The 24,836-nt window shown below is 43.3% G+C and overlaps 1 protein-coding gene across 2 annotated transcripts; it reads left to right on the top strand.

Annotated features, from left to right (window-relative positions):
- Positions 1-8,570: 8,570 nt before the first annotated feature.
- Positions 8,571-13,780, top strand: LOC109771956 (uncharacterized). 2 transcript variants are annotated; one of them, XM_020330650.4, is made up of 7 exons: positions 8,571-9,020; positions 9,565-9,915; positions 10,973-11,141; positions 11,423-11,618; positions 13,050-13,186; positions 13,265-13,303; positions 13,382-13,780. In XM_020330650.4, exons 1-7 carry the CDS (start codon positions 8,803-8,805, stop codon positions 13,514-13,516), a joined length of 1,245 nt encoding a protein of 414 aa, XP_020186239.1. In that variant the 5' UTR covers positions 8,571-8,802; the 3' UTR covers positions 13,517-13,780. The 2 variants fall into 2 exon arrangements, with proteins under 2 accessions (XP_020186239.1, XP_073358308.1); XM_073502207.1 differs by having other exon boundaries at positions 8,605-9,020; positions 13,050-13,159.
- The last annotated feature ends 11,056 nt before the right edge of the window (positions 13,781-24,836 follow it).

Here is a 24,836-nt window from a genome sequence, read left to right as displayed (position 1 = left end):
CTTATTGGAAAGTAGTTCATCACAGAAATCTGTTCCTTTGACTCCTACACCAATTAGTGAGGAAGTTAATGATGATGATCATGTAACTTCAGATCAAGTTACTACCAAACCTCGTAGGTAAACCAGAGTAAGATCCACACCAGAGTGGTACGGTAATCCTGTTCTGGAGGTCATGTTATTTGACCATGACGAACCTACGAACTATGAGGAAGCGATGATGAGCCCAGATTCCGCAAAATGGCTTGAGGCCATGAAATCTGAGATGAGATCCATATATGAGAACAAAGTATGGACTTTGATTGACTTGCCCAATGATCGACGAACCATTGAGATTAAATGGATCTTCAAGAGGAAGACAGACAGTGATAGTAGTGTTACTATCTACAAAGCTAGAATTGTCGCAAAAGGTTTTCGACAAGTTTAAGGTGTTGACTACGATGAGAGTTTCTCACTCGTATCTATGCTTAAGTCTGTCTGAATCATGTTAGCAATTGCCGCATTTTATGAAATCTGGCAAATGGATAAACAAAACAGCATTCCTTAATGGATTTATTAAAGAAGAGTTGTATATGATGCAACCAGAAGGTTTTGTCAATCCTAAAGGTGCTAACAAAATATGCAAGCTCCAGCGATCCATCTATGGACTGGTGCAAGTATCTCGGAGTTGAAATATATGCTTTGATAAGTTGATCAAAGGATATAGTTTTATACAGACTTGCGGTGAAGCCTGTATTTACAAGAAAGTGAGTGGGAGCACTACAACATTTCTGATAAGTATATGTGAATGACATATTGTTGATCAGAAATAATGTAGAATTATTCCACAAAGCATAAAGGAGTGTTTGAAAGGAGTTTTTCAAAGAAAGACCTCGGTGAAGCTGCTTACATATTGAGCATCAAGATCTATAGAGATAGATCAAGACGCTTGATAAGTTTTTTCAATGAGTACATACCTTAACAAGATTTTGAAGTGGTTCAAAATGGAATAGTCAAAGAAAGAGTTTCTTGCCTGTGTTACAAGGTGTGAGATTGAGGAAGACTCAAAGCCCGACCACGGCAGAAGATAGAAAAAGAATGAAAGTCATTTCCTATGCCTCGGCCATAGGTTCTATAAAGTATGCCATGCTGTGTACCAGATCTATTGTATACCCTACACTGATTTTGGCAAGGGAGTACAATAGTGATCTAGGAGTAGATCACTGGACAGCGGTCAAAATTATCCTTACTGGAATAAGGATATGTTTCTCGATTATGGAAGTGAAAAAAGGTTCATCGTAAAGGGTTACGTCGATGCAAGTTTTGACACTAATCTAGATGACTCTGAGTCTCGGTCTAGATACATATTGAAAGTGGGAGCAATTAGCTAGAGTAGCTCAGTGCAGAGCATTGTAGACATAGAAATTTGCAAAAATACTTATGGATCTGAATGTGACAGACCCGTTGACTAAAATTATCTCACAAGCAAAACATAATCACACCTTAGTACTCTTTGGGTGTTAATCACATAGCGATGTGAACTAGTTTATTGACTCTAGTAACCCTTTGGGTGTTGGTCACATGACGATGTGAACTATGGGTGTTAATCACATGGTGATGTGAACTATTGATGTTAAATCACATGGCGATGTGAACTAGATTATTGACTCTAGTGCAAGTGGGAGACTGAAGGAAATATGCCCTAGAGGCAATAATAAAGTTATTATTTATTTCCTTATATCATTTAAATGTTTATTATTTATGCTAGAATTGTATTAACCGGAAACATGATACATGTGTGAATACATAGACAAACAGAGTGTCACTAGTATGCCTCTACTTGACTAGCTCGTTGATCAAAGATGGTTATGTTTCCTAGCCATAGACATGAGTTGTCATTTGATTAACGGGATCACATCATTAGGAGAATGATGTGATTGACTTGACCCATTCCGTTAGCATTAGCACTCGATCGTTTAGTATGTTGCTATTGCTTTCTTCATGACTTATACATGTTCCTATGACTATGAGATTATGCAACTCCCGTTTACCGGAGGAACACTTTGTGTGCTACCAAACGTCACAACGTAACTGGGTGATTATAAAGGTGCTCTACAGGTGTCTCCGAAGGTACTTGTTGGGTTGGAGTATTTCGAGATTGGGATTTGTCACTCTGATTGTCAGAGAGGTATCTCTGGGCCCTCTCGGTAATGCACATCACTTAAGCCTTGCAAGCATTGCAACTAATGAGTTTGTTGCGAGATGATGTATTACGGAACGAGTAAAGAGACTTGCCGGTAACGAGATTGAACTAGGTATTAAGATACCGACGATCGAATCTCGGGCAAGTAACATACCGATGACAAAGGAAACAACGTATGTTGTTATGCAGTTTGACCGATAAAGATCTTCGTAGAATATGTGGGAGCCAATATGGGCATCCAGGTCCCGCTATTGGTTATTGACCGGAGACGTGTCTCGGTCATGTCTACATAGTTCTCGAACCCGTAGGGTCCGCACGCTTAACGTTACGATGACAGTTTTATTATGAGTTTATGAGTTTTGATGTACCGAAGGAGTTCGGAGTCCCGGATGAGATCGGGGACATGACGAGGAGTCTCAAAATAGTCGAGAGGTAAAGATCGATATATTGGACGACTATATTCGGACATCGGAAAGGTTCCGAGTGATTCGGGTATTTTTCGGAGTACCGGAGAGTTACGGGAATTCGTATTGGGCCTTAATGGGCCATACGGGAAAGGAGAGAAAGGCTCCAAAGGGTGGCCACACCCCTCCCCATGGACTAGTCCGAATTGGAGTAGGGAGGGGGGCGCCCCCTTCCTTCCTTCTCCTTCTCCCTTCCCTTCTCCTACTCCAACAAGGAAAGGAGGAGTCCTACTCCCGGTGGGAGCAGGACTCCCCCCTTGGCGCGCCCTCCTCCTAGGTCGGCGGCCTCCCCCCTTGCTCCTTTATATACGGGGGCAGGGGGGCACCCCATAGACACAACAATTGATCATTGATCTCTTAGCCATGTGCGGTGCCCCCCTCCAGCATATTACACCTCGATAATATCGTAGCGGTGCTTAGGCGAAGCCCTGCGTCGGTAGAACATCATCATCGTCACCACGCTGTCGTGCTGACGAAACTCTCCCTCAACACTCGGCTAGATCAGAGTTCGAGGGACGTCATCGAGCTGAACGTGTGCTGAACTCGGAGGTGCCGTGCGTTCGGTACTTGATCGGTCGGATCGTGAAGACGTACGACTACATCAACCACGTTGTGTTAACGCTTCCGCTTTCGGTCTACGAGGGTACGTGGACAACACTCTCCCCTCTCGTTGCTATGCATCACCATGATCTTGCGTGTGCGTAGGAAATTTTTGAAATTACTACGTTCCCCAACACTTATTACACCGCATACCTCATCGGCCATTAAGCCGCCGGTCTCCATTCAACATGACCGATCAATGTCCATACTGGACTAGCAATTCGGCTTCCGCCGTTCGCCTAATCTGCCCGCGAAATCGGTACCGCGCATACATAATTATGCACTTAAAATACCCTGGGCATTGGCGGAAGCACAATACGAGTAGGCCTGCAAGTACTCCCATAACCTCCCCTATTTTTCTAACTACTTTTTCTTTTTTATTATCCTCTCCACAGGTGGCTCAAAGGCTGGCCATCCCACTGACTCTATCGGAGTTCGGGTTCGTACACTCATCCAAAGGTGATTCCTGTCAAGGAGCCCCTTAACCGAGGACAAGCGGCGCAGACGTGCGACAGGAGGTCCAAAATAACTTTTTGTAGACCGCACTCTCTATTTCAGCCTGTAAAGTGCCTTTTTCCTCAGCCTTCGACCCCTGGCATGTCAAATAGCCGGGGTTGCGGCTTTGGTATCTACATAATAACGATTGGCATATCACTCAGGTCCCAGTAACAGTAACCCGCATCCAGTATTCGCTTTTTCCTAAAGAACTGAATTTTGCTCATGTGGTTGTTTCACACATACACCTCGGCATAACGTGTCAGGGGCTTGGTATCGGAACACATGAGTTGCCGTCAAGTCCGAACAGCTTTATAGCGTACTTCGGCATCGCGAGTTTGGCCTTATATGCATCAGCTCCGAATCATGCCTTGGGTCAATAGTTGGGTTGCCCGGCTCCTGTGCTTACTACCTTACATTCCGCTCTATCGGCTAGGGTAGTAAAGGGAGAACTACTGCGATTGTGCTTCCGGTTCATCTGGTCAAGCACCTCAGTAGAGAAAGCCGAAAACTGACTGTCCTGATGCGGCGAGAGCTGGTCAACCACTCGACGACTTATCGGAATCTTTCGCGATCCCCCCGTGGCATACGAAGGACCTTCTTTTCAGGTCAAATATGTAACGCATCATATTGGAGTAAGCCGCGTACATACCAGGGGCTATATCGTAGACCCACCATAAAACTCCTATGGCTAAGTGAAAGTGTTAACGCCCTATAATCTGGTTGCCTGGTTCGCCGCATTGACACCTCCTTCATGGACCAAGACGTTGGGTTAAGAGTGATCAAATGCTTTTCCGAACACCCCCGTATTTCACACGAGGGGGCTGAAGCCGACGACTGGAAAACTTTCAGATTATATAAAAACGGCCGCACAGGAGGAACAAAAGCCCTTAGGCAAAACTAAAATAGAAAATAGACTAATTATAAAATTTTCTTTTGCAATTTCCATACACTTCACTCGAATATTATGTCTTTCGAACATTGGCCCTCTATCAAGCGGGCAACCTCTAAGACATCCTCGAAATAATGCACTGGTGCGTAATGGTCCTTGCCCTTGGGTGGACTCTTCGCTGCAACATCGATGGCCTTCATCTTCCCCCAGTATGTCTTGACATGGGCAAAGGCCATCCATGCACCTTCAATGCACGCTGACCGCTTAACAGCATCGATACGCGGCACCGCATCAGCAAGTCACCGCACCAAACCGAAATAACTATCCGGAATTGGCTCGGTCGGCCACAGCCGGATTACGACCTCCTTCATGGCAGCGCCGGATATCCTGTGAAGCTCGGCCCATTGGGACATATGTTCGTTCAATAGCAGCAGGCGCTTTGACACACCGAATTGTGACTAGAAAAGCTTCTCCGTTGCATACCCTTCTTGCGCTTGGTAAAACTGTGCCGCATCGGAAGAACTCTTCGGCAAATCCAAAAACGCGTCTGGAGAACTCCACACTTGATTAAGCAGAGCATAATTCGGATCGCCGAACTTAGTCAGTAATAAAAAGGGTTTACCAGCCGCAATCTCCCCAGCTTGCCGGATCTCCTCCCGGGCCGCTCTAGATTCGGACCGCGCTTCTTTTGCCTCTCGTAAGGCCTTGTCAAGATCAGCCGTTTTGGCTTTATTATCCTTATCAAGGAATTCACAGCGGCTAGCGGCATCTTTTAGTTCGCGCGCCATCGTGGATATTCTCTCCTCGTCTTGGCGCCGAACAGCCTGTTCGGCCTTTAACCCGGCCGATGCCTTTTCGGCAGCCGCATTACTAAACCGGGCCTGTTCCTTGGCCCGGGCTAGCTCCGCCTGAAGAATCTCAACTGCGGCGGCACCATCTGCAGACATGCATATATCAGTATACAATCTTCAGTGTCCCGCTTATATTATAAGCACGTACATGTAATAGCTGCCCCAAATACATACCTTGCGACTCGTCAAGACGCATATTGATAAGCGCAATGTCATCCCCTGCCGCATCAAGCTTCCGCTGCAGCTCGGCAACTTCTGTAGTCTGGGAAGTCGCCAGGGGGGAAACAACCTGTGTTCCAATTAATCAGATTATTCCCTGAGCATATATTTTTGATCCTCTGATCGCCTCCCTTGGGAAGCCAATCCGAGTCTCAAGGGCTACTATCTATAGACAGGTGCATTTTGCGAATAAAACACAGTTGAAAATATTACATCACAAACCTCGAAGCCTCTTAGCAGGCTCGTGAAGGCTTCATTCAATCCGCTCTTCACGGACATAACCCTCTCAACCACCGTGCCCATCAAGGTACGATGCTCTTCTGAGATGGACGCTTGTTGCAGCATGTTCGTCTACATGTCCGGCGCTTCTGGATCTCTGGAAGTCACGGTAGGAGCACGACCTTCCTTTGAGGGGATCCGTTTATTTGTCCCTAGAGTTGTCTCCGACTGTAAACCGGATAATCCGGTGCCTTCACCTTTGGCCCTAGAATCCTGGGCAACCGAAGTACCGCCTTTGGGTAATGTCTTCTTCATCCCCCGCATCGCTTGTTGATCGGGAGAGACCCTCCGAGACGACACTTCAAAGTCGTCCACCCTATTGGGCGGAGAGGCCGGTGGAGGCGTCTCGCTTTCCATCATCTCCGGGAGAAGATCTCCCGAGGAAGAGGATTGTGGAGGAAAACTGCGTGCCGAACTGCAAAAATGTATTCTAGATGTTACTTTGGTAACAGGGAAGGAACAGGATATGTTTAAAGCACCTTGGTTCACTTACGATTTGGTTGAAGGCTTGTCATCACGATGGAACTGTGCGGCGACGTCGCCTTCCAAGCCCGAGCCGCCTGACGATGGCATCTTGCCTCTCTTGGGAGCCTTTTCCTCCCAACCTTCGGAGGCGGCCCTTTTCTTGCTATGGGGAGAAGGGATGTTCGCTTCTCCTTCACCTTTGTCTTCGGGCAAGGAAACTTTAATTTTCCCGGACACAGTGTCTAATTTACCTTCGGAATGAAGGCCACCTTTGGTCTTCCCGCTCTCCGCCTTGCCCTCCTTCCCAGACACCTGGTACGGTGCCTGGGAAGCAAAAGACTAGGAGCATCTCCAGCCGTTGTGCCCCCCAGGACACATTTTTTGGCTTCCTGGGGTTGCCCCGGCAGAATTTTCGCATTCGGGATGATAATGTTTCCAGCTGCCCCCCACCCACACTCCTGTCTCTTCTTCCACATGCGCCATCGCTCTCATCTCCCCACTCCACCGCACCGCCACCACCACGCCGGAGTGCCGGAATCCCCTTTCTGTTCTTCCCCATGCGCCATCCGAGTGGAGATGCTCGCACCCCCACACCGCCAGGCTTGGGGCCTGAGTGGAGGAGGGGCGGCCTGAAGCTGCCGGGCCACCCGAAGCTGGCCTCCTCGTCGCCGCGTGCTCCTACTACTGGTGCGTCGGGCGCACCATGTCGACGGTCATCACCGTGGCCATCAGCGCCTTCTTCTTCCTGCTCTTCTTTTGCGGCTACATCAATCAGTGCCGCCACGCCGAGAACGTCGCGTCGTAGGGGCCAACGCCGCCACGGCCGCGGCTGGGGCGTCCAGGAGGGGGAAGCGCGGTCTGGACCCGAAGGTGGTGGCACAAGATCGGCAGGGGCGTGCTGGAGTGCGTCGTCTGCCTGACGGCGTTCGAGGAGGCCGACGACCTTCGGTTGCTACCGCACTGCTTGCACTTTAAATTTCAATTTTTTTGAGAAAATCATGAATTATTTTATAGAATCAATTTTTGAAATATCCCAAACATTTTCTAAAAGGCGGGCATTTTTTGAATTTGAGAACCAAATTTGGTAACAGGAACATTATTTGAAATTCTGAACAAATTTTCCAAAGCGCAAACATTTTGTAAAAATACGAATAATTTTTACATTTTGAGATTTTTTTTGGAAAACTAAAATAAAAATAAAAATGTGAACGGATTTTGAAACCCTAAATAGTTTTGACAAACACGAGCAATTTTCAGAAAATATAACGTTATTGGAAAGCACGAACAATTTGGAATACACAAAACAATATTTGGAAATTCCAAACATATTTTAGTTGTTGGATTTTTTTAAAAGAATATTTTTTGAATATTTCCAAACATTTTTTGAATAATAAAATAAAATGTGAACATTTTTTAAAATTTCGAACAAAAATTCCTAAAATGGGAATATTTTTAAATTTCTGAACAAAGAATTGGAAAACATGATCATTTTTTTGAAAAAATGCGAAGAAAATTTTAATTGTAAACTTTTTTGAAATGCAAACAAAAATCAAATCTTTTGAACATTTTTTGGAAAGCAAAATTTTTGAAAAATTTAAGTTTTTGGAAAATCAATTTTTGAGAGATATAAATTTCGAAAAGAAACATAGAAACTAAAATAAGGAAAAGAAACAGGAAAAAGATTTTTTTTAAGAAAAAACAGAATAAGAAACTGCAAAACTGGGAAAAACGGTTCAGAGAACCTTCTAGAAGGTTTCTAAAACCAATAAAACTGAACATGAAGCTATCAGAAGGTTCCCAAAACCTAATGAATAGACCAGGAAACTAGGCCGGCCCAGTGCACTCGATCCTATGCGTTCGGTCGACATTTTGACACAACAGGCGTCATATAAGGATTTCTCTAGGTTTTTGGAGCGAAATATTATTATATTGATTCATCAAAAGTCTAAAATCTTCAAACGCATATATTTAGAATCTTTTATAGCTTTGTAATCAAAGTGAAAAAAAATGCAAAAACAGAAGAAAAAACCAAAGAAACAGGGCCTAGGTTCTGGTACAGATTGCGGAGAAAAGAACCGGACGAGAGGCGAGAGGCACTATTGGGTCCCAGTGTCAGCCAGAACGGAGAGGCCCTAGCCTTATCGGGCACGAAGAGAAGCCGAGGTAGGGAAGGACACGCGGCAAGCTGCTTCTTTTCTTCCCCCTTCTCCCTCTCGCACGAAGCCCTAATCGCCGGATCAGGCGCCACTCCCATGGATCCACCAGTCCTCGAACCAAGGTACCTGCGCCTAAATCCACTACCACCCATGTATCCACCTATCGGCGGTAGGCTCGCACCAAGAAAATCCACCACCACCCATGGATCCACAAGCCGGTGGTCTCAATTTTCCATCCGTCTATGTTCCCGGCGATGGGACCAGGGCCGGCCACTTCGCCCCGCGCTGGACCGTTCCGGATTTCTACGCCAACTACACTCCCCAGCCTCCGCTGCCAGGGACCAGGGCTGGACACTTCCTTCCGCGCGGGACCGCCCCAGAGTTCTACGCCAACTATACTCCCCAGCCTCCGCCGCCAGGGTATGAACACCGCCGCTGCTCTATGACTAGTTTTCGTTGAAATTCTTTTGTTGTTTCGTCTTAACAGATAGTAGATAGATGGGGCTCTTTCGGTTTCTTCGAAATCGAGCTGTTTTGTGCACCGATAGCTGCAGCTGCATCCCTTGGGGTTTAGGAAATCTGATCTGGCTTGTTATGTGCACTTCGGGATTTTAGGTGGCGATGGAGTCTTGTACTATATAATTTGCTAGTATTTCAGTCTTTAGATTTAATTACAACTTTTTGTAACACATAAGAATGAAAACTTTAATGTTTCACATCAACACATAGCGCCCAGACATGGGTCTCTTCCGGTCTAGTCGAGATCGAGCGGTTTTGTGCACCGGTAGATGGGGTTCCTGCATCATTTGGGTTTAGGTTATCTGATCTTGCCAAATCCTAGTTGTTGTGTTTGTAGATAGACGGGCACTTCGGAATATCTCTTATGAATCTGCTACTAGCTACAGTAGTATTTCAGTCTGTAGATTGTCCTTGTGACCCATCAACCCTACTTATTCTGTTTCAGGTGTGAGGAGAAGACACAACATGTGCCTGGCCCGTCGTACACGTCCTCTAACCTGAGGCCTCCTAGCATGCCAACATCTGCCTCTTACTTGCCCTCTACTTGTATGCCACCATGGCTTTGCCCGCCAGATTTTCAGTGCCCAGGGGACCTGCTGGGGCGCCCCCTTACCCCGTCTCTAGGGCCACCATTTCTGCATCGGAAACAACCTGAGTGGGGAATGGACTTCTGTATCCGGGTCGACCGTGCGGGATGCTACCACACATATCCTCACGTTGGTGGGCCATTTGAAGGACTACAGGAAGCAGAACGTGCTATCGAGCGCCATCTTGATAACCGTCGGGATCCAAAAATGTAAACTTTTTCTACTTCCTTTCTCGATCTTGCAATGCTACTGATTTTTATGTATATCTTCCATCATAGTAGATAGCTCGGTGATGCTTTTGCTGCTGCTCCACTACTACCACCTAGAACATCTTAGCTGGTTAGCTGAGAGTCAGTTGCACTATGTCAGTCTTTATATATAGGAAAAGTAGGGAAAAACACAACATTTATGCTATTTTTGCTTGATGTAGTTCAGGCAACATGGGAACTGCAGTGTCTTTCCAGTTGAACTTGAAAAGCTCGTAAAAAAGTCTTGTCAGTGGTAAACAAAGGGATATTCAGTTTCTGATATTCAAAACAGATTCTGTAGTCACCGATGGAGTAATGAAATCTAATGCACATATATGATATATCTCAATTAGACTTTTGCTATTTTGGAGCCGATATTAGGGCCTTAGGGGTTATGTTTCTTGTTAACGATATCCGAATCTGTTGGTTCATGCGGAGCTGACCACAAAGTCAATCACCTTGTAGAATGCGTGCAAACGAGGCTCGGGTGGTTTTGTGCAGTTGTCGATTATTGCACGTCCACTCTTCGTTATGTGCGTTAAAATAAGGTTGTCGTTTAATGTTGTTATTCATTAGCTAAAGTAACCGAAATGACGTTAGGGTACTGAGGAGTCCAAGAAGACACCAGCACAGCCTAAAGTAGACCGGAAAGAGAGGGGAAGGATGAAGACACTGCCTTATCATGCCTAGACAGAAATGAAATAAGAAGAAACAAGAAATTTTGACAGTAATTATTTATATGTTCTCCGTAGCAACGCATGGGTATTATACTACTCCCTCCGTCCCAAAATAAGTGTCTCAACTTTGTACTAACTTTATTACAAAGTTGTACTAAAGTTAAGACACTTATTTTGGGACGGAGGGAGTAGTATGTATAGTTTTTTTGGCCTGAATTAGTGAATTGTAGCTTGTACAATTGGTTAGCTTCGAATCAGGCACACCCACTCAATTATGTTTCCTTTGTATTCTCCACTACTTCTTGAAGTGTCGTGTACTAACTGCCTTTAATGTAAACCAGGTTTACGATGGATAATGTTTCTGCAGTGGACATCGCTGTACGGCATTATCTCTACCTGCCTGATGGCACGAGGAAGCACTCGGGAATATATGATAAAATCAGTGATAATCAGCGCCAGTTGGTTCTTGCTTTGGTGGACAAGTATAACGATGACAACAGTCTTTTGGAGGTTTACTCTTATCCCTCTCTCCAGCTCTTCCTTTCCTCTTTTGTTGTGTAATTGTTCTATTGTATTGAACTGAATTGGTTCAATTCGTGTCCTTGTATTGAAATGAATTTAGAATGATAAGGGGTTAATTAATGATGTTTGAGCTTGTACTGTTTAGTGTCTTTTTATTTTTTATGGTATTTATGGATTGATCACAAGCCAAAACATGGTTAGGGTTCTAATATGTCTTATGCTTATCCGTAACACTTAATGGCTCATTGAATCCATGCTTATTATTGTAGGATCTTGCATATGAACTAACCAAGGTGGTGTGCTACAAGTCATTCTGTGAGGCTGATATACGCATGTGGTACCATCATATCAATTTCACTGCAAAGGCTAAAGGAAGGGTTGATTGCAAGTTCTTCGCTGAAGTAATATTTATGCAAGGAGAATTGCCGGTCAGCTGTTTGTGCATGATTGCACCTACTGATGATGGTAATCTCATAACTCACTTGCTATGAATTAGATAGTTTACTACATATGTTTCTTGTTCTAGTATAGAGATTCTATGTTCTGTTGGGGTGTGATCAGTTCCGTTCTTGTGTTTGGTTGGGTCCAACTAGTTGGAATGGGATGGTTTCATTTCTGTCTTTGGTTGAAGAGATGGACTGAGTAGAATTAGATTCAGCTCACCTCTTTCATAAGTATGGCGAGCTTACCTCTCACATATGCATTTGTAGTATACTAATTTTTCGTTTTTCAGCATATATTAATCAAATTTCAGCAACATTTTGTTTGTATTGTTCACAAAAAAGCATCAATACCCATTCACAATCATAACAAATGTATGGCATCAAACGTAACACATTTTCTGATTTTCCATTCCATACAAAAAAATTGCGCTTGCCCACAATATCTGGGCCTACCAAACACGAGAACCGGCACATTTTCTGATTTTTCATTTCCATTTCTAATTGATTTGTCTGCTATAAATATTTTGCATAGTGCCACAAAGGCCTGACCTTCAGCTGGTTTGGCATGCTTCGATAGTATATAGAACCAAATTTAGGTTCGGCTTAAGTATGTAGGGATTAATTATCTCTGGCCATTAGCACAACTACTATGCTATTACCCATCTCGATATCCTCTCTATCTCTCTGATCCTCCGTGGGCGTCGGAAGATAGGCAGCCGTGGCGGCACTGCGTGAAGCCGCTGCTCTTCTCCGCTCGCTGATACGTTGTTGCTTGCCGCTACTCCCCTGGACCTTCAGCGTTGCGCCTGCTAGCCAACCGCTTGCCGCTGCTTGCCTCCTCGCGCCGCTGCCACTGCCTGGTAGCCCACCACCGCCGCAGTAATTCAGCAGCAAAACAGCATTAATTCGACAGCAGTTCAGCAGCAAATATTTTACAAATTCAGCAATTTAGATAACTGAAACTGATGTTTCAGCATAGATGGTTGAAACATGACAAGTTTCAACCTCTCAAAGTCTTAACTAATAAATAACTGATAAACTGATTAAGTCGCTGCACTAAGACTAGTAGTTCGATTACAACACTGAAAGTTCGAATTCTTAAACAATTAACACATCATGGTAAGCAGAATGATTGAATGAAGTGCAGAGCCGACATCTCCAGCTTCTTACTTTTCAATTCTTCACTCTTTACTCCATGCAAGCATGCAGCAAGCCTAGTAATTATCGCAAGTCATAGTTCCTCATCCTGAACATGGCAATGATACAAGACCATCGATGTAATGCGCTATGTAGCCTCTCTTTTTATATCCAGCTGTCCACAAATCTGAAGTTCCACTTGGTTCCTCAACCAAACACACCCTTGCAATACATATCCTGTTCAACATTTTTCTTGTGCCTGATTTGTTATTTGGCAGTTAATAACAATTTTCTCCTTTCTATCTCTTTTGTAAAGGGCACTGCTTTAGTTGTAGAAATAATGGCAATGATCTGAAGCATCCTAAAGATGTTCGATATGCTGGTGGTCATGTGATGCGCACATTCAATCCATTTGGTGGACATAAGGTGCCGCCGGAAGCCTGTGTCCATGATGTATGTATCCTACTAGCAAGAGTGCGTTTGTTTTGACATTTTGTGTCCGCATTTGTTGCTAATGAATGTGTTTTGCAGTGGGAGGCTGAGGAGGCTAGGTTCAGGAAATCATTGGAGGTAATGGCGTATCTTGATATAGTACCTTTACACAGTACTGTTGGTTAGTTGGCTGATGGTTATTTGTATGTTCTTCAGGGCTTTGATCTGTCAGGGCCACCTCCTATCTTCCCAGGGAATGTCGCTAATGTGTACATTGGACCCTCATTATGGGAAGGAGGGCGCTGGAGAACGGAGGCGGCGGCTAAGGTGGGTGCTGGAGCAGAATGTTAATGCCAAGGAGGGAACTTGCTATTTCCTGTCGAGACCAAGATATCTTGTGAATTACAGTAGTAGGAGTACTTGATAATTTGGTAAAGCATGTGTGGTATGATTTAAGAAAACGTGCCAATGTGATAGCTTGACTGTAGCAACTGGTATTTGCACCGCCTCCATGAGAAAGCTAAGGAGAGCGACTTGCTATTTCTTGTTGAGACGAAGATGTACACTACATAGTACTCCCTCTGTTCTTAAATATAAGTCTTTTTAGAGATTGCACTACAGACTATATACGGATGTATATAGACATATTTTAGAGTGTAGATTTACTCATTTTGCTTCGTATGTAGCCCATAGTGGAATCTATAAAAAGACTTGTACTCCCTTTATCCCAAAATAAGTGACTCAACTTTGTATTAGCTTTAGTACAAAGTTAGTACAAAGTTGAGTCACTTATTTTGAGATGGAGAGAGTATTTAGAAACAGAGGGAGTACTTAACTAGCCATGACCGCGTGGCGGCGCCGTGCCCCCGATGTGTATATATGCTATTTTTATTTCATGTGATGAATTTAGGCCTAAAATAAGAGCTTTATTAGCATATAAATTTGTAGCCATGATTTTGTAGTCCCAAAAAGGTTAGTCGTGCACTGAAGCAATTTGGAGATGATAAATTTATTATCACCAAAAGTGATGCATCTTGCCAGATAGAAAATATATTTATTATCACCAAAAGAGATTCATCTTGCCAGATAGAGAATACACATTGCCGTGCCCGTCCATGTGCCCTGATGAAAGTAATCCTATGTGATGGCAAACCTAGACTGTTGATAAACAAAATATCAAAATCTGTACAAGGAAAGCGTGGTTAGAATTTACCAGCAGAAACACCACAGCCAAGCAGGCAGATTTTATCAAGGGGTGCCTGTGGGTTGGTCTTTGCAACACTGACATCATGCACGACAGTGTACCGACTGGTGTCGATGTTCCCATGAAATGGTAACTGGGTCTTCCATTTTCTGAGAAGCGGTCCTTGCGATTACTCACATTTGCAATATTTGCTTCCTTCAAGTTTCATTTAGTCCCTTGTACACAACCTGAAATTTAGTCCTGGTAACCCCCCCCCCCCCCCTCCCTCCCTCTCAATACTTGTTGTTTGTCGTCTTCGACTGCACTGCTCCCCTAATAACCACCCGACTCTTCCAGCTCGATAACACTGCCTCTGCAGTGTTGCTGTTGCCTGTTACTGAAAAAGACTTTCGCCCCGCTTTATAAATAAAGCAACCACCGAGCACAAAGTCAACAAAGTACCATCCGCGAACACACACACACACACACCGCCACCGCAGGCAAGGTACAGACAAGCACACACACAACAAACGGGTTCAGCTGTGGGCACAACACATCAAGGCCAACACACAGACACACAAGCACGCACAACACAAACGGTGGCGACGGCGACGCGGGGAAGATCTAATCCGGCTTCGATGGTGGTGGGGGAAGGGGCGGAGCCATCCGGAGAGCCATCGCGCGAAGCTGTGCTGCTGCCTGTTTGAGGTCACCATTTCCTTCAATTCGCATTCACTCTGCCACAAAATGTATTTCCAAGTATTGTAAGATACTGCCATGTGCTTCGGTTAATTTGTTTCAAATGGTGATTTATATTGCTGCATTCTTCAGTTATTCTGTATTCTGTTTCAAATTGCAATCTTATATCTTGTTTATTGCTAGACAAGCTTGTAAGTTTGACACATACAACGCTGAGCAATCCGAAATTGCCACCAAGAATAGATCAGCTAATGACATTGTCGACACTTACAGGTAAGCATATGCTCGCATGGAAGTTGTAATTTTGCCCCAATTTTGACTGATGGATGCGAAATTGATGTTCACTAATAGGGATACCATGAAGATGAGTTGTGATGATAGGTTTGCTGTTCTAAGGAGGATGGGTGAGGAATGCATCTACGAGGATGAGCTCTGCCTCCTTCTGAAAAAGAAGCCTTCTCCCGTTTGCTATGTTTGGTTTGAGCCATCCCCCATGATGGACATAGAGCAGGTACAACAATGGGAAAAATCTGGTGTAGCATTTTTTTCTCTGGATGCTTGCTGTGAACTGAGTATCGCTCGGTTGGCGAACCAACCCGCGTTCGAGGCTTGGCCTCCGCGGGTGTGCTCTTAGTTGTTTCTTCTCCACGGGTGCTACTGCTTTGCCCTTTTTTAATGTTTGTTACCTGAGCATGAACAGGAACAGATTCTACGCAAGTGTCACTCCAAGGCCTACGAAGGACACCATGCTGGTGATAGAACTGCACACAAGGTATTACAATCTGGTTTTTATTGGCCTACTCTTTTAAGGATGCTCGTAAGTTTGTCTTGCCTTGTAATGAATGTCAAAGAATTGGTAACATTAGTAGATGTCGGGAAATGCCTATGAATTATTCACTTGTTATTGAACCATTTGATGTTTGGGGATTTGATTATATGGGACATTTTTCTTCCTCTAATGGGTATACACATATTTTAGTTGTTGTTGATTACGTTACTAAGTGGGTAGAAACTATTCCAACTAGAAGTGCTGATCATAATACTTCTATTAAAATGGTTAAAGAAGTTATTTTCCCGAGTTTTGGAGTCTCTAGATATTTAATGACTGATAGTGGTTCACACTTTATTCATGGTGCTTTCCGTAAATTGCTTTCTAATAATGATGTTAACCATAGAATTGCATCTGCCTATCATCCTCAGTCTAGTGGTCAAGTAGAATTAAGTAATAGGGAAATAAAATTGATCTTGCAAAAGACTGTCAATAGATCCAGAAAAAATTGGTCTAAAAAACTTGATGATGCATTATGGGCTTATAGAACTGCTTACAAAAACCCCATGGGTATGTCTCTGTATAAAATGGTTTATGAAAAAACATGTCACTTACCCCTTGAACTAGAACATAAAGCTTATTGGGCAATTAAAGAGCTCAACTATGATTTCAAACTTGTCGGTGAGAAGAGGTTATTTGACATTAGCTCACTTGATGAATGGAGAACCCAAGCCTATGAAAATGCCAAATTGTTTAAAGAAAAGGTTAAAAGATGGCATGACAAAAGGATACAAAAGCATGAATTCGATGTAGGTGACCATGTCTTGCTATACAAATCTCGTTTAAGATTTTTTGCAGGGAAACTTCTCTCAAAGTGGGAAGGTCCTTACATTATCGAGGAAGTTTATCGTTCCGGTGCCATCAAGATCAACAATGCCGAGGGCAATACCCCGAAGGTGGTAAACGGGCAAAGAATCAAACATTATATCTCAGGTACTCCCATAAATGTTGAAACCAATATTATTAATACCATGACACCGGAGGAGTACATAAAGGAAACCTACCAAAACCCTGAAAAGGAGTAGGTATATGATACGGTAACTAAACCGACTCCAAAAGTCTTCTAAAGGCAATTTTACTCCGTTTTGGAATATTTAAAAAATTACAAAAATAAAAAGTAGTCCAAATAGTGCACGAGGAGGCGACAAGCCTTGGGGCGCGGGCACGCCTCCCGGGCTTGTGGCCACCTCGTGTCCCCTCCGGACTCCGTTTTCTTGCAGAATACTTCTTTTGGTAGGTAAGAATTCATTATATAATCTCTCGAAGGTTTTAACCCCTGCATCGCAGAAAAATCCTCTGTTCTTGTTTCGTGCTGTTTTATTGTCAGATCTAAAAATATGTCGTCTCAAGATTCGGAAGGGGAGAGCTATGTTGCTGAATATATTGCAAACTGTCGGTGTCAAAACCGGCGGATCTCGGGTAGGGGGTCCCGAACTGTGCGTCTAAGGCGGATGGTAACAGGAGGCAGGGGACACGATGTTTACCTAGGTTCGGGCTCTCTTGATGGAGGTAATACCCTACTTCCTGCTTGATTGATCTTGATGATATGAGTATTACAAGAGTTGATCTACCACGAGATCGTAGAGGCTAAACCCTAAAAGCTAGCCTATGGTATGATTGTTGTTGTCCTACGGACTAAACCCTCCGGTTTATATAGACACCAGAGGGGGCTAGGGTTACACAAAGTCGGTTACAAGGGAGGAGATCTACATATCCGTATTGCCAAGCTTGCCTTCCACGCCAAGGAGAGTCCCATCCGGACACGGGACGAAGTCTTCAATCTTGTATCTTCATAGTCCAACAGTCCGGCCAAAGGATATAGTCCGGCTGTCCGGAGACCCCCTAATCCAGGACTCCCTCAGTAGCCCCTGAACCAGGCTTCAATGACGATGAGTCCGGCGCGCAGATTGTCTTCGGCATTGCAAGGCGGGTTCTTCCTCCGAATATTCCATAGAAGATTTTGAACACGAGGATAGTGTCCGGCTCTGCAAAACAAGCTCCACATACCACCGTAGAGGGAATAATATTTCCGCCAATTTAATCTGCTGACGACTTTTCATAACGTGATATCACACCACGGCCTGTCATTATTCGAACCTGTAGGGTAACGCAGCAGAAAACAAAAAAATTCGACCTACGCACCAGCCCAGGACCACTATGGAGACTGCATACATGGTTTGATCTTTTTCGTTACCGACTCGTAGCGCGGCGGGAAGTAGAGTCGATGACGATCGGCGGTGCAGATCCCCGCAGCTAGGATTTACAACCTCCCAACCGCGAGGATGTATACCCTCATCTGCTCCTCAGACAGCCCTCCGGGAGGCAGTCGAACAGCCCCCGGACGGTGTCGCGGACAGCCCTTCGGGAGGACCTTCGAAACTCGAACGGTCACTCGGACAGCCCTTCGGGAGGACCTTCGAAACTCGGACGGTCACACGGACAGCCCTTCGGGAGGCACTCACGAACTAAGACCGAAACTACGATCTCTCTACAGAGTTGCACACATACGGTGTCATCTATCCGGCAGGGCTTCGCCATCCAGAACTAGTTTCTGTCGGAACCCAGACAGCCTTACGGCTCTATGAAACTCTTTTCGTGGGAGGGAGAGAAGAAGCCAGATAATGCATGGCATGTGTATGAGAGCAAGGGATGAGAGTGGAGGGCTGCCCCTCCACCTCTATTTATAGTAAATCCCAAGGGGTAGGGTGGTTTTACAAGAAAACCCAAAACCCACATGAAATGGAGTCCTTCCCAAGGACCTAAAGAGTGAAAACAAGGGACAAGTGGGGCCCCATGGATGAGCTGCACCCATGAACGTCCCACCCCTTGTGGGCCCCCCCAAAAGGAGGTTCCCACCCTTCCATGTCATCCCTAGATCTTTTGGGCAAAGCCCCAAAAGGTGGCTTTCCATAAAATATCCCAAAAAGCACTTTCACTATTCACGACGACATTTTTCAGCGTCCGTTCGAACTGAAAATATTTATGTGGGCTTAAAACATTTCCAGTACCCACTAAAATGATTTTGAACGCGTTCCGAAACAATTCCGGTTTTAGTGATTTTCATCTGCGAAACGCATCTGAAGTGGCTCCGGCAGCTCCGGAACATTTCCGGTTTTTATCTCAGAAAATTCCAAAAAGCTTCCAGAATGATTCTGGCATCCTCCAAGAATTATCAGGCATGTGCCGAGACCAATTTGACTTAATGGTATATCCCGAAACAACTTTTCGGTATCATCGAAACTTATCCGATGACCTCTCTCTGCGGTACGATTCCGCTGTCCGAAACTTTTCGGTGTCCGAAACTTTTTTGGTGATTTTCTCTCAGACTCCCTGTCTAGTATTCAGCAGATAGATGACCCTTAAGCGTGTGACCCTATAGGTTCGGTGAAGTATAGACATGACCCGGAACCCCTTCCGATCAATGATCAACATCGGAGCCGTGGACACCCATATTGACCCCTATACCCACACGAATAAATATTCGAGTGAACCTCCAGTTGCCGTGAGCTATTCCTGTTGCTTCGCGATATGTCACAAACACCCGAGGTGAGATTTATTGCATTCCTGTGGATCAACAATTTGTCCAGCATGCAAGTTACCTCGTTACCAGTTTTGTTCTCTTTTCTCGTTTCCGTGTTCCGGCATCCCAGTGATCAAATCACAATGTGTCTGGCCAGACGATGATGGATACCGTTACACCAAGAGGGCCCGAGTATATCTCTCCATCGTCGGAGGAGCAAATCCCAATCTTGAGCTATCTTGTTACTTGCCATACTTTTCCGTGAACCCGTAAGCCGCCGTAATAGCCACCCAGTTACGGATGACGTTTAACAAACCCCAAAGTTCACGAAGCAAGTATGAAGGAACTCGATACTCTCATGGTCTAAGGAATTATGCAAACATTAACTTCTCTGTGTTATTAACCATTAACTTGTGACGAATGTATCTCATAGCATAACATCAAAACGGGTCGATTCAACACAAATGTTCTCTTAACATTGTGCCCTCAAAATTGCTGGCATAGACATGCCCATGATCAGGAAAACGGAACCATCATGCAACACTTGAGCTAGTCTTAGAGGCCAAACTAGGAATACTTCTTACCGTTTATTATTCCACACGTGCATATGAGTCTTCCTCCGAGCCTCGTGGATATTGTAGACTCGAGAATCATTGTAGTTATAGCATGGAACATAAACATAATTATGAACTCAGAGATAAATAATATCATTTATTATTGCCTCTAGGGCATATCTCCTACAGACTCCCACTTGCACTAGAGTCAATAATCTAGTTAATGCTAATGCACTTTACACCTATGGCATACCGGTGTAAAAAATGCTTCGCATGTGGTATAGCCTGATGTCCATCAGATCTGACAGCTTCAGCTCCGTGTCTATCTCTGCATATCCTCGCGTTTTCACGCTTTCACAAAATTCATATTTTGTGCGGACTTGGCTTTGTATAAATGTGAATCACAGGTTGAACCTGGATTCCTCATACTGAGTTATGGAGAAACTACCTGCAGTAGTGTCCCATTGACAAAAGCCATCTTGGAACCATACTAAGTTCATGAATGAACTATATGATTCAACATCTTGTTTGTCGCTTCTAAAGCTTCAACATACTTAGTCATTTGTTATAGAATTCGCCACAGCATCCTGTTGGGAACAATTTCCAACTACCGTGCCACCATATTGTGTATTACACAAAACCCTCAACTTAAATCGAAAATCGCATGGAGAAAAGATGAAGACTGTATTGATGTAACATTTTACAACGAACTCTTCATGATCTCCGCTTGCGAGAAAACATATCATCAGTACTTACTCTAGTACTCAATGACATCTTTCACTGTTGTCCCACGATCAGTACTTTGATCACTTTAGTATCCATACTCGCAACACCTTGGGAGTATCGGACATATCTGGTTGTTTTACATACCATGGAATACATGATTAATCCAAACACAAAAGTGTGTGGAATCTGCATCATGTATTTTGCTCATCAGTGTTTTGGGACACTGATTCTTGCAAAAACTCTTTCCATGTGACTTCAGCAAGAATCACTCCTTGTCGTTCTTAGTGCTAAACGGTTTTAGCATCTTGTCAATATGTATTTATTGCTTAGCCTTATTAGGTAAATCTATCTCCATAGATCATTATGCCTAATATTGAGGCTATTTAGCCTAAGCACTTCATCAAAAAACTATTTTCAAATGAAGTCCTAATTCGTGTCAAGAAATTTATTTCCAATTAACAATGTGTCAAGCACACAAGGTTTTTAGAAATATTATTACGCTCCCACTTACTTTCTTGAATTACAAGCATCTTCATTACCCATTGATGAAGTCAAACCCCTTTGACCATTTCATCAAAGCACGAAGATTCCAACTCCAATTTGCTCTCTTCCGTCCATCGCTGGACCTCTGAAGTTTGCACCCTTACTAGCATCCTCTGGATAGACAAAACTGCCTTGGACTGTAACACATGCAAGTCCTTGGTTTCATTTCCATCAGATGGAAATCCTATTGTCATCCATGTTTCATATCTCATGATTGAAATATGTATTAATTGCTAGTTCAACCCGAACCGACTTTAAGCATTGCTACGATGAAAACAACCTCATCGTAGTCAACTCTTGAACTTGTTATTTCAACAAGTCGAGCTTTATGGATAAAACATTTTTATCCGTATCAGTTTTAAGTTCCATAAATATTCGTTAGACTCTAAGTCTTCCGAAAGGTGTATCAAGGTTTTAATCTTGAATCACTTATATGGAAACTAACTCGGGTTGTATTGGCATTTAGCCAATTCCAGAGTCAGGGCCCATCAACGCGTCCTTGTGTATCGTAGGTATAATGTTGTCTAACAACAATATCTCGTTTGCGCACCTGAGAGGTTTGCACGAGCCTTGCCTACGTGGTTCAGCTGCAAGTTCGACCGAAGTTCATACATTTTATTGTAGGGACTTCCGTATCAGTCGCAGTAGGAAACTCTGGAATTACTTCCAAGGTCTCTTTCCTTTGATCTGATGACGAAGATACTGTTTATCTTGTCGAGTTGCACTATTCTCCTACTCACCTTTTTGAAAGAACCATTCTCTTTAAAAGCACACCGTTTCATGGCAAAACTATTTGCCTCGGTATAGTGAGGGAGGAATACCCAACATTTTGGTATAACCTACAAAGTAGCACTTGTCTGATTTGGAATAGGTTTGTAACCTTTTACACAAGCCCCATATTCCAAATGTTAAGAAAAGATATAACATGGTTGGTCGTACCATACCATGGCTTCATTTCAACAGACCCGATGTAGCTCTTTTCAGTGTAAAAGTCGTAGTCTCTAAAGCATCACTTTAAAAGGGATAATGGCAAATTTATTTATGTCTTCTTTGACCTTACCATGTCATAAATGGTTAGATTACACCGCCACGGACTTTTCACTTGCAGTGGTGTTCCGGGAGGTGCAAGTTATGAAACCCCTTTCACAACTCATCAGGCATTCGCTAAACATGTAACTCAAATATTCCTTTGTGCAATCAAATTGTAGAAACATAATTTTCTTGTTACAATAACTTCTACTTCATTTTTGAAAACCTTTCGAATGATTTCAAAAGATCCAGACTTACGTCTCATCAAGTAAATATCCATATATCTACTTGAGTCATTTCTGGAGATAAATAAATCCACCACTAACAACACTTATCGGACTACACACATCAAATGTATGATCACTAATAAGTTTGTTGTTCGTTCCTTATGGCATGTGAACGGTATTTTAGTCACTTCACTTTTCGGAGGAAAGTTGCAAGTGTCAGATGATTCAAAATCAAAAAGACTTCAAAATCCATCATAATGGAATTTTCCATGCGAGTTTCTCCAATGTGACCAAATGTAGTGCCACACTTGTGTGGTATTCTTTTAGTCTTGCGACATTTAGCGTCAGTGTTATGGATGTATTATATTACCATCAATATTCATAACATACATCCCATCTTGGATGGAAGCATGGCCCTTCATGTTATTCATAATACTTAACAACAGTTGTTGTTTTTATGAACAACTCTTTTGCAACAAACATTGTGCAATGGGCTAGAGTGTATGAAACTCTAAAATGAATTATGAAAGTAAACCCAGAGGTATTGTATTATTATCAATATTCATAACATACATCTCATTCATAATGAAAGTATGGCCCTTGTGTTATTCATAACATCAAACATAAAAAGTTCTCTTATGAACAACCTTCTTGCAAGATATCTGATGCAATGGGCTAGAGTTTGTAAAACTCTAAATGAATTATGAAAATAAATACAGACGGCAATACACCGATGGAAGGTATAGTAACATTTACTATGTTCCCTGTGTATACCTTAACCTCATTTCTGGCTAGCCTTTTAGGCCATAGTAGCTCTTACATTGATTCGTAACAGAATGCAATCGAGCGGGTATCTTTGTGATTAACTCACAATACCCAAGAATTAGTGATTAACATGTTTAACCATAATTCCCAAGAACTATATCTTTGACCAGCCTACTATACATCAAAAACTTGTATGACATTCATACATGAGCTGGATATTCCAGTCATCTTTCTTTCTGCCTTTATACTTCTAACAGTTTAACTTTTAGTATTTCTCCTACTCGCAAAAGAAGCATCCAACTTAAGAGTGGCGTTAGCCCCGGACTTCCTAGGCGTGGAAGTCATACTAACACCCTTTGGACATTTCCTTTCTCTTTAAGTTGTTGTTTTATTCACCTTTCATTATATGACAAGCGTTCTTCTGGATCCCTTTCCCAACAGCCAAATGCATAGTAAACACTTTTACTAATACTTGCAAACAAACATTGCTTTGTTTGTATCTGAAAATAATTTTCAGTTCCATGAATTTCATATAACTATCCCAACTTTCGAAGTTTGGGTTTCATGGAAGCAAACATATTCCACTTGACTGTAACAGAATTCTAGCTTTTGGATCGAAGGACGAGAGTCACATGATCCATAGCATTAGCGGGAGGATACGGAGGAAAGCATGCGATAGGACAAAGTCCTTCTCGGCACTTTTGAGGACAATCCTCATATTACGTTACCAATCGTAAAGTTTTAACCAGATATTTAACAGCTATTCAATTTTAACAGGGAAAGTGGAAACGCGAGCCATTATTCTACAACTATTTTGCAAGAAACACTTAGACAGTGTTCATAATTAATTGCACTAAGAATTAAACATGTTAATTCAACAGTGCGCTCCCACTCAAATCAATATCTCTCAAAATTGATTATGCGTGATACAAGACCCACATTTCGATTCAACGCCATTGATGTGGACATCACTGATGACGAGAATTTCAATTGGTAGGCAAACTTGCCGATCACATCTCCATGTGACTCTTGTTCATCTTTCGATGGGTGTGTTTCGAGCTCAGGACGATCCTGCCTGAACGTCAAAGACAACCAAGTGATCTTGCTGCGAGGTCTGACCTCACCCGCCTCATTCCTCTTGATTCGTTCGTACCCATGTGGACATGGCGCACCCCGAAAAGATACGAATTACAGATGGTGCTACACTTGGGTGAACACTAACTACTTTGATAATTTTGTGAGAGATCACCCTAATAAAAAGCGACTACCGCACAATCAAGAAGGGTGCACCAAAGGGATAAACATGTCAGGCAATTCATAATTAGCATGATATGGTATAGCCCTTTCTGACGGAGAAGTATTTCATTTCTTCGTCTTCGGCATTCGCGTTGGTGTTCACCTTCACGAAGATTGCCACCACCTTGTTGATGCACCAGATAATATTGCTATCTCCATAGCGTATAAAATTAATGCATTACTTAAGGTTGACTCGCAGGTCATTAAAGTGCAATCATATGGCTCCAGCCATCATGCCGAATCATGACACGCAGATCATGTTAATTACATCATATAGTCATCTCATACATAATCAAATTG

This window comes from Aegilops tauschii, chromosome 6 (assembly GCF_002575655.3).
Source record: "Aegilops tauschii subsp. strangulata cultivar AL8/78 chromosome 6, Aet v6.0, whole genome shotgun sequence".
NCBI lineage: Eukaryota > Viridiplantae > Streptophyta > Magnoliopsida > Poales > Poaceae > Aegilops > Aegilops tauschii.
Note: the sequence above shows the minus strand (reverse complement) of the source record. Positions and strands in the feature narration are given on the sequence as shown.

Bases quoted from the DNA above. Each gene is read 5' to 3' on its own strand.
- LOC109771956 (XM_020330650.4), top strand. From the start codon at position 8,803: ATGGATCCACAAGCCGGTGGTCTCAATTTTCCATCCGTCTATGTTCCC. The intron at 11,619-13,049 runs GTAATCTCATAA...TCTTTTGTAAAG, and splicing joins GATTGCACCTACTGATGATG to GGCACTGCTTTAGTTGTAGA. The intron at 13,187-13,264 runs GTATGTATCCTA...TGTGTTTTGCAG, and splicing joins CGGAAGCCTGTGTCCATGAT to TGGGAGGCTGAGGAGGCTAG.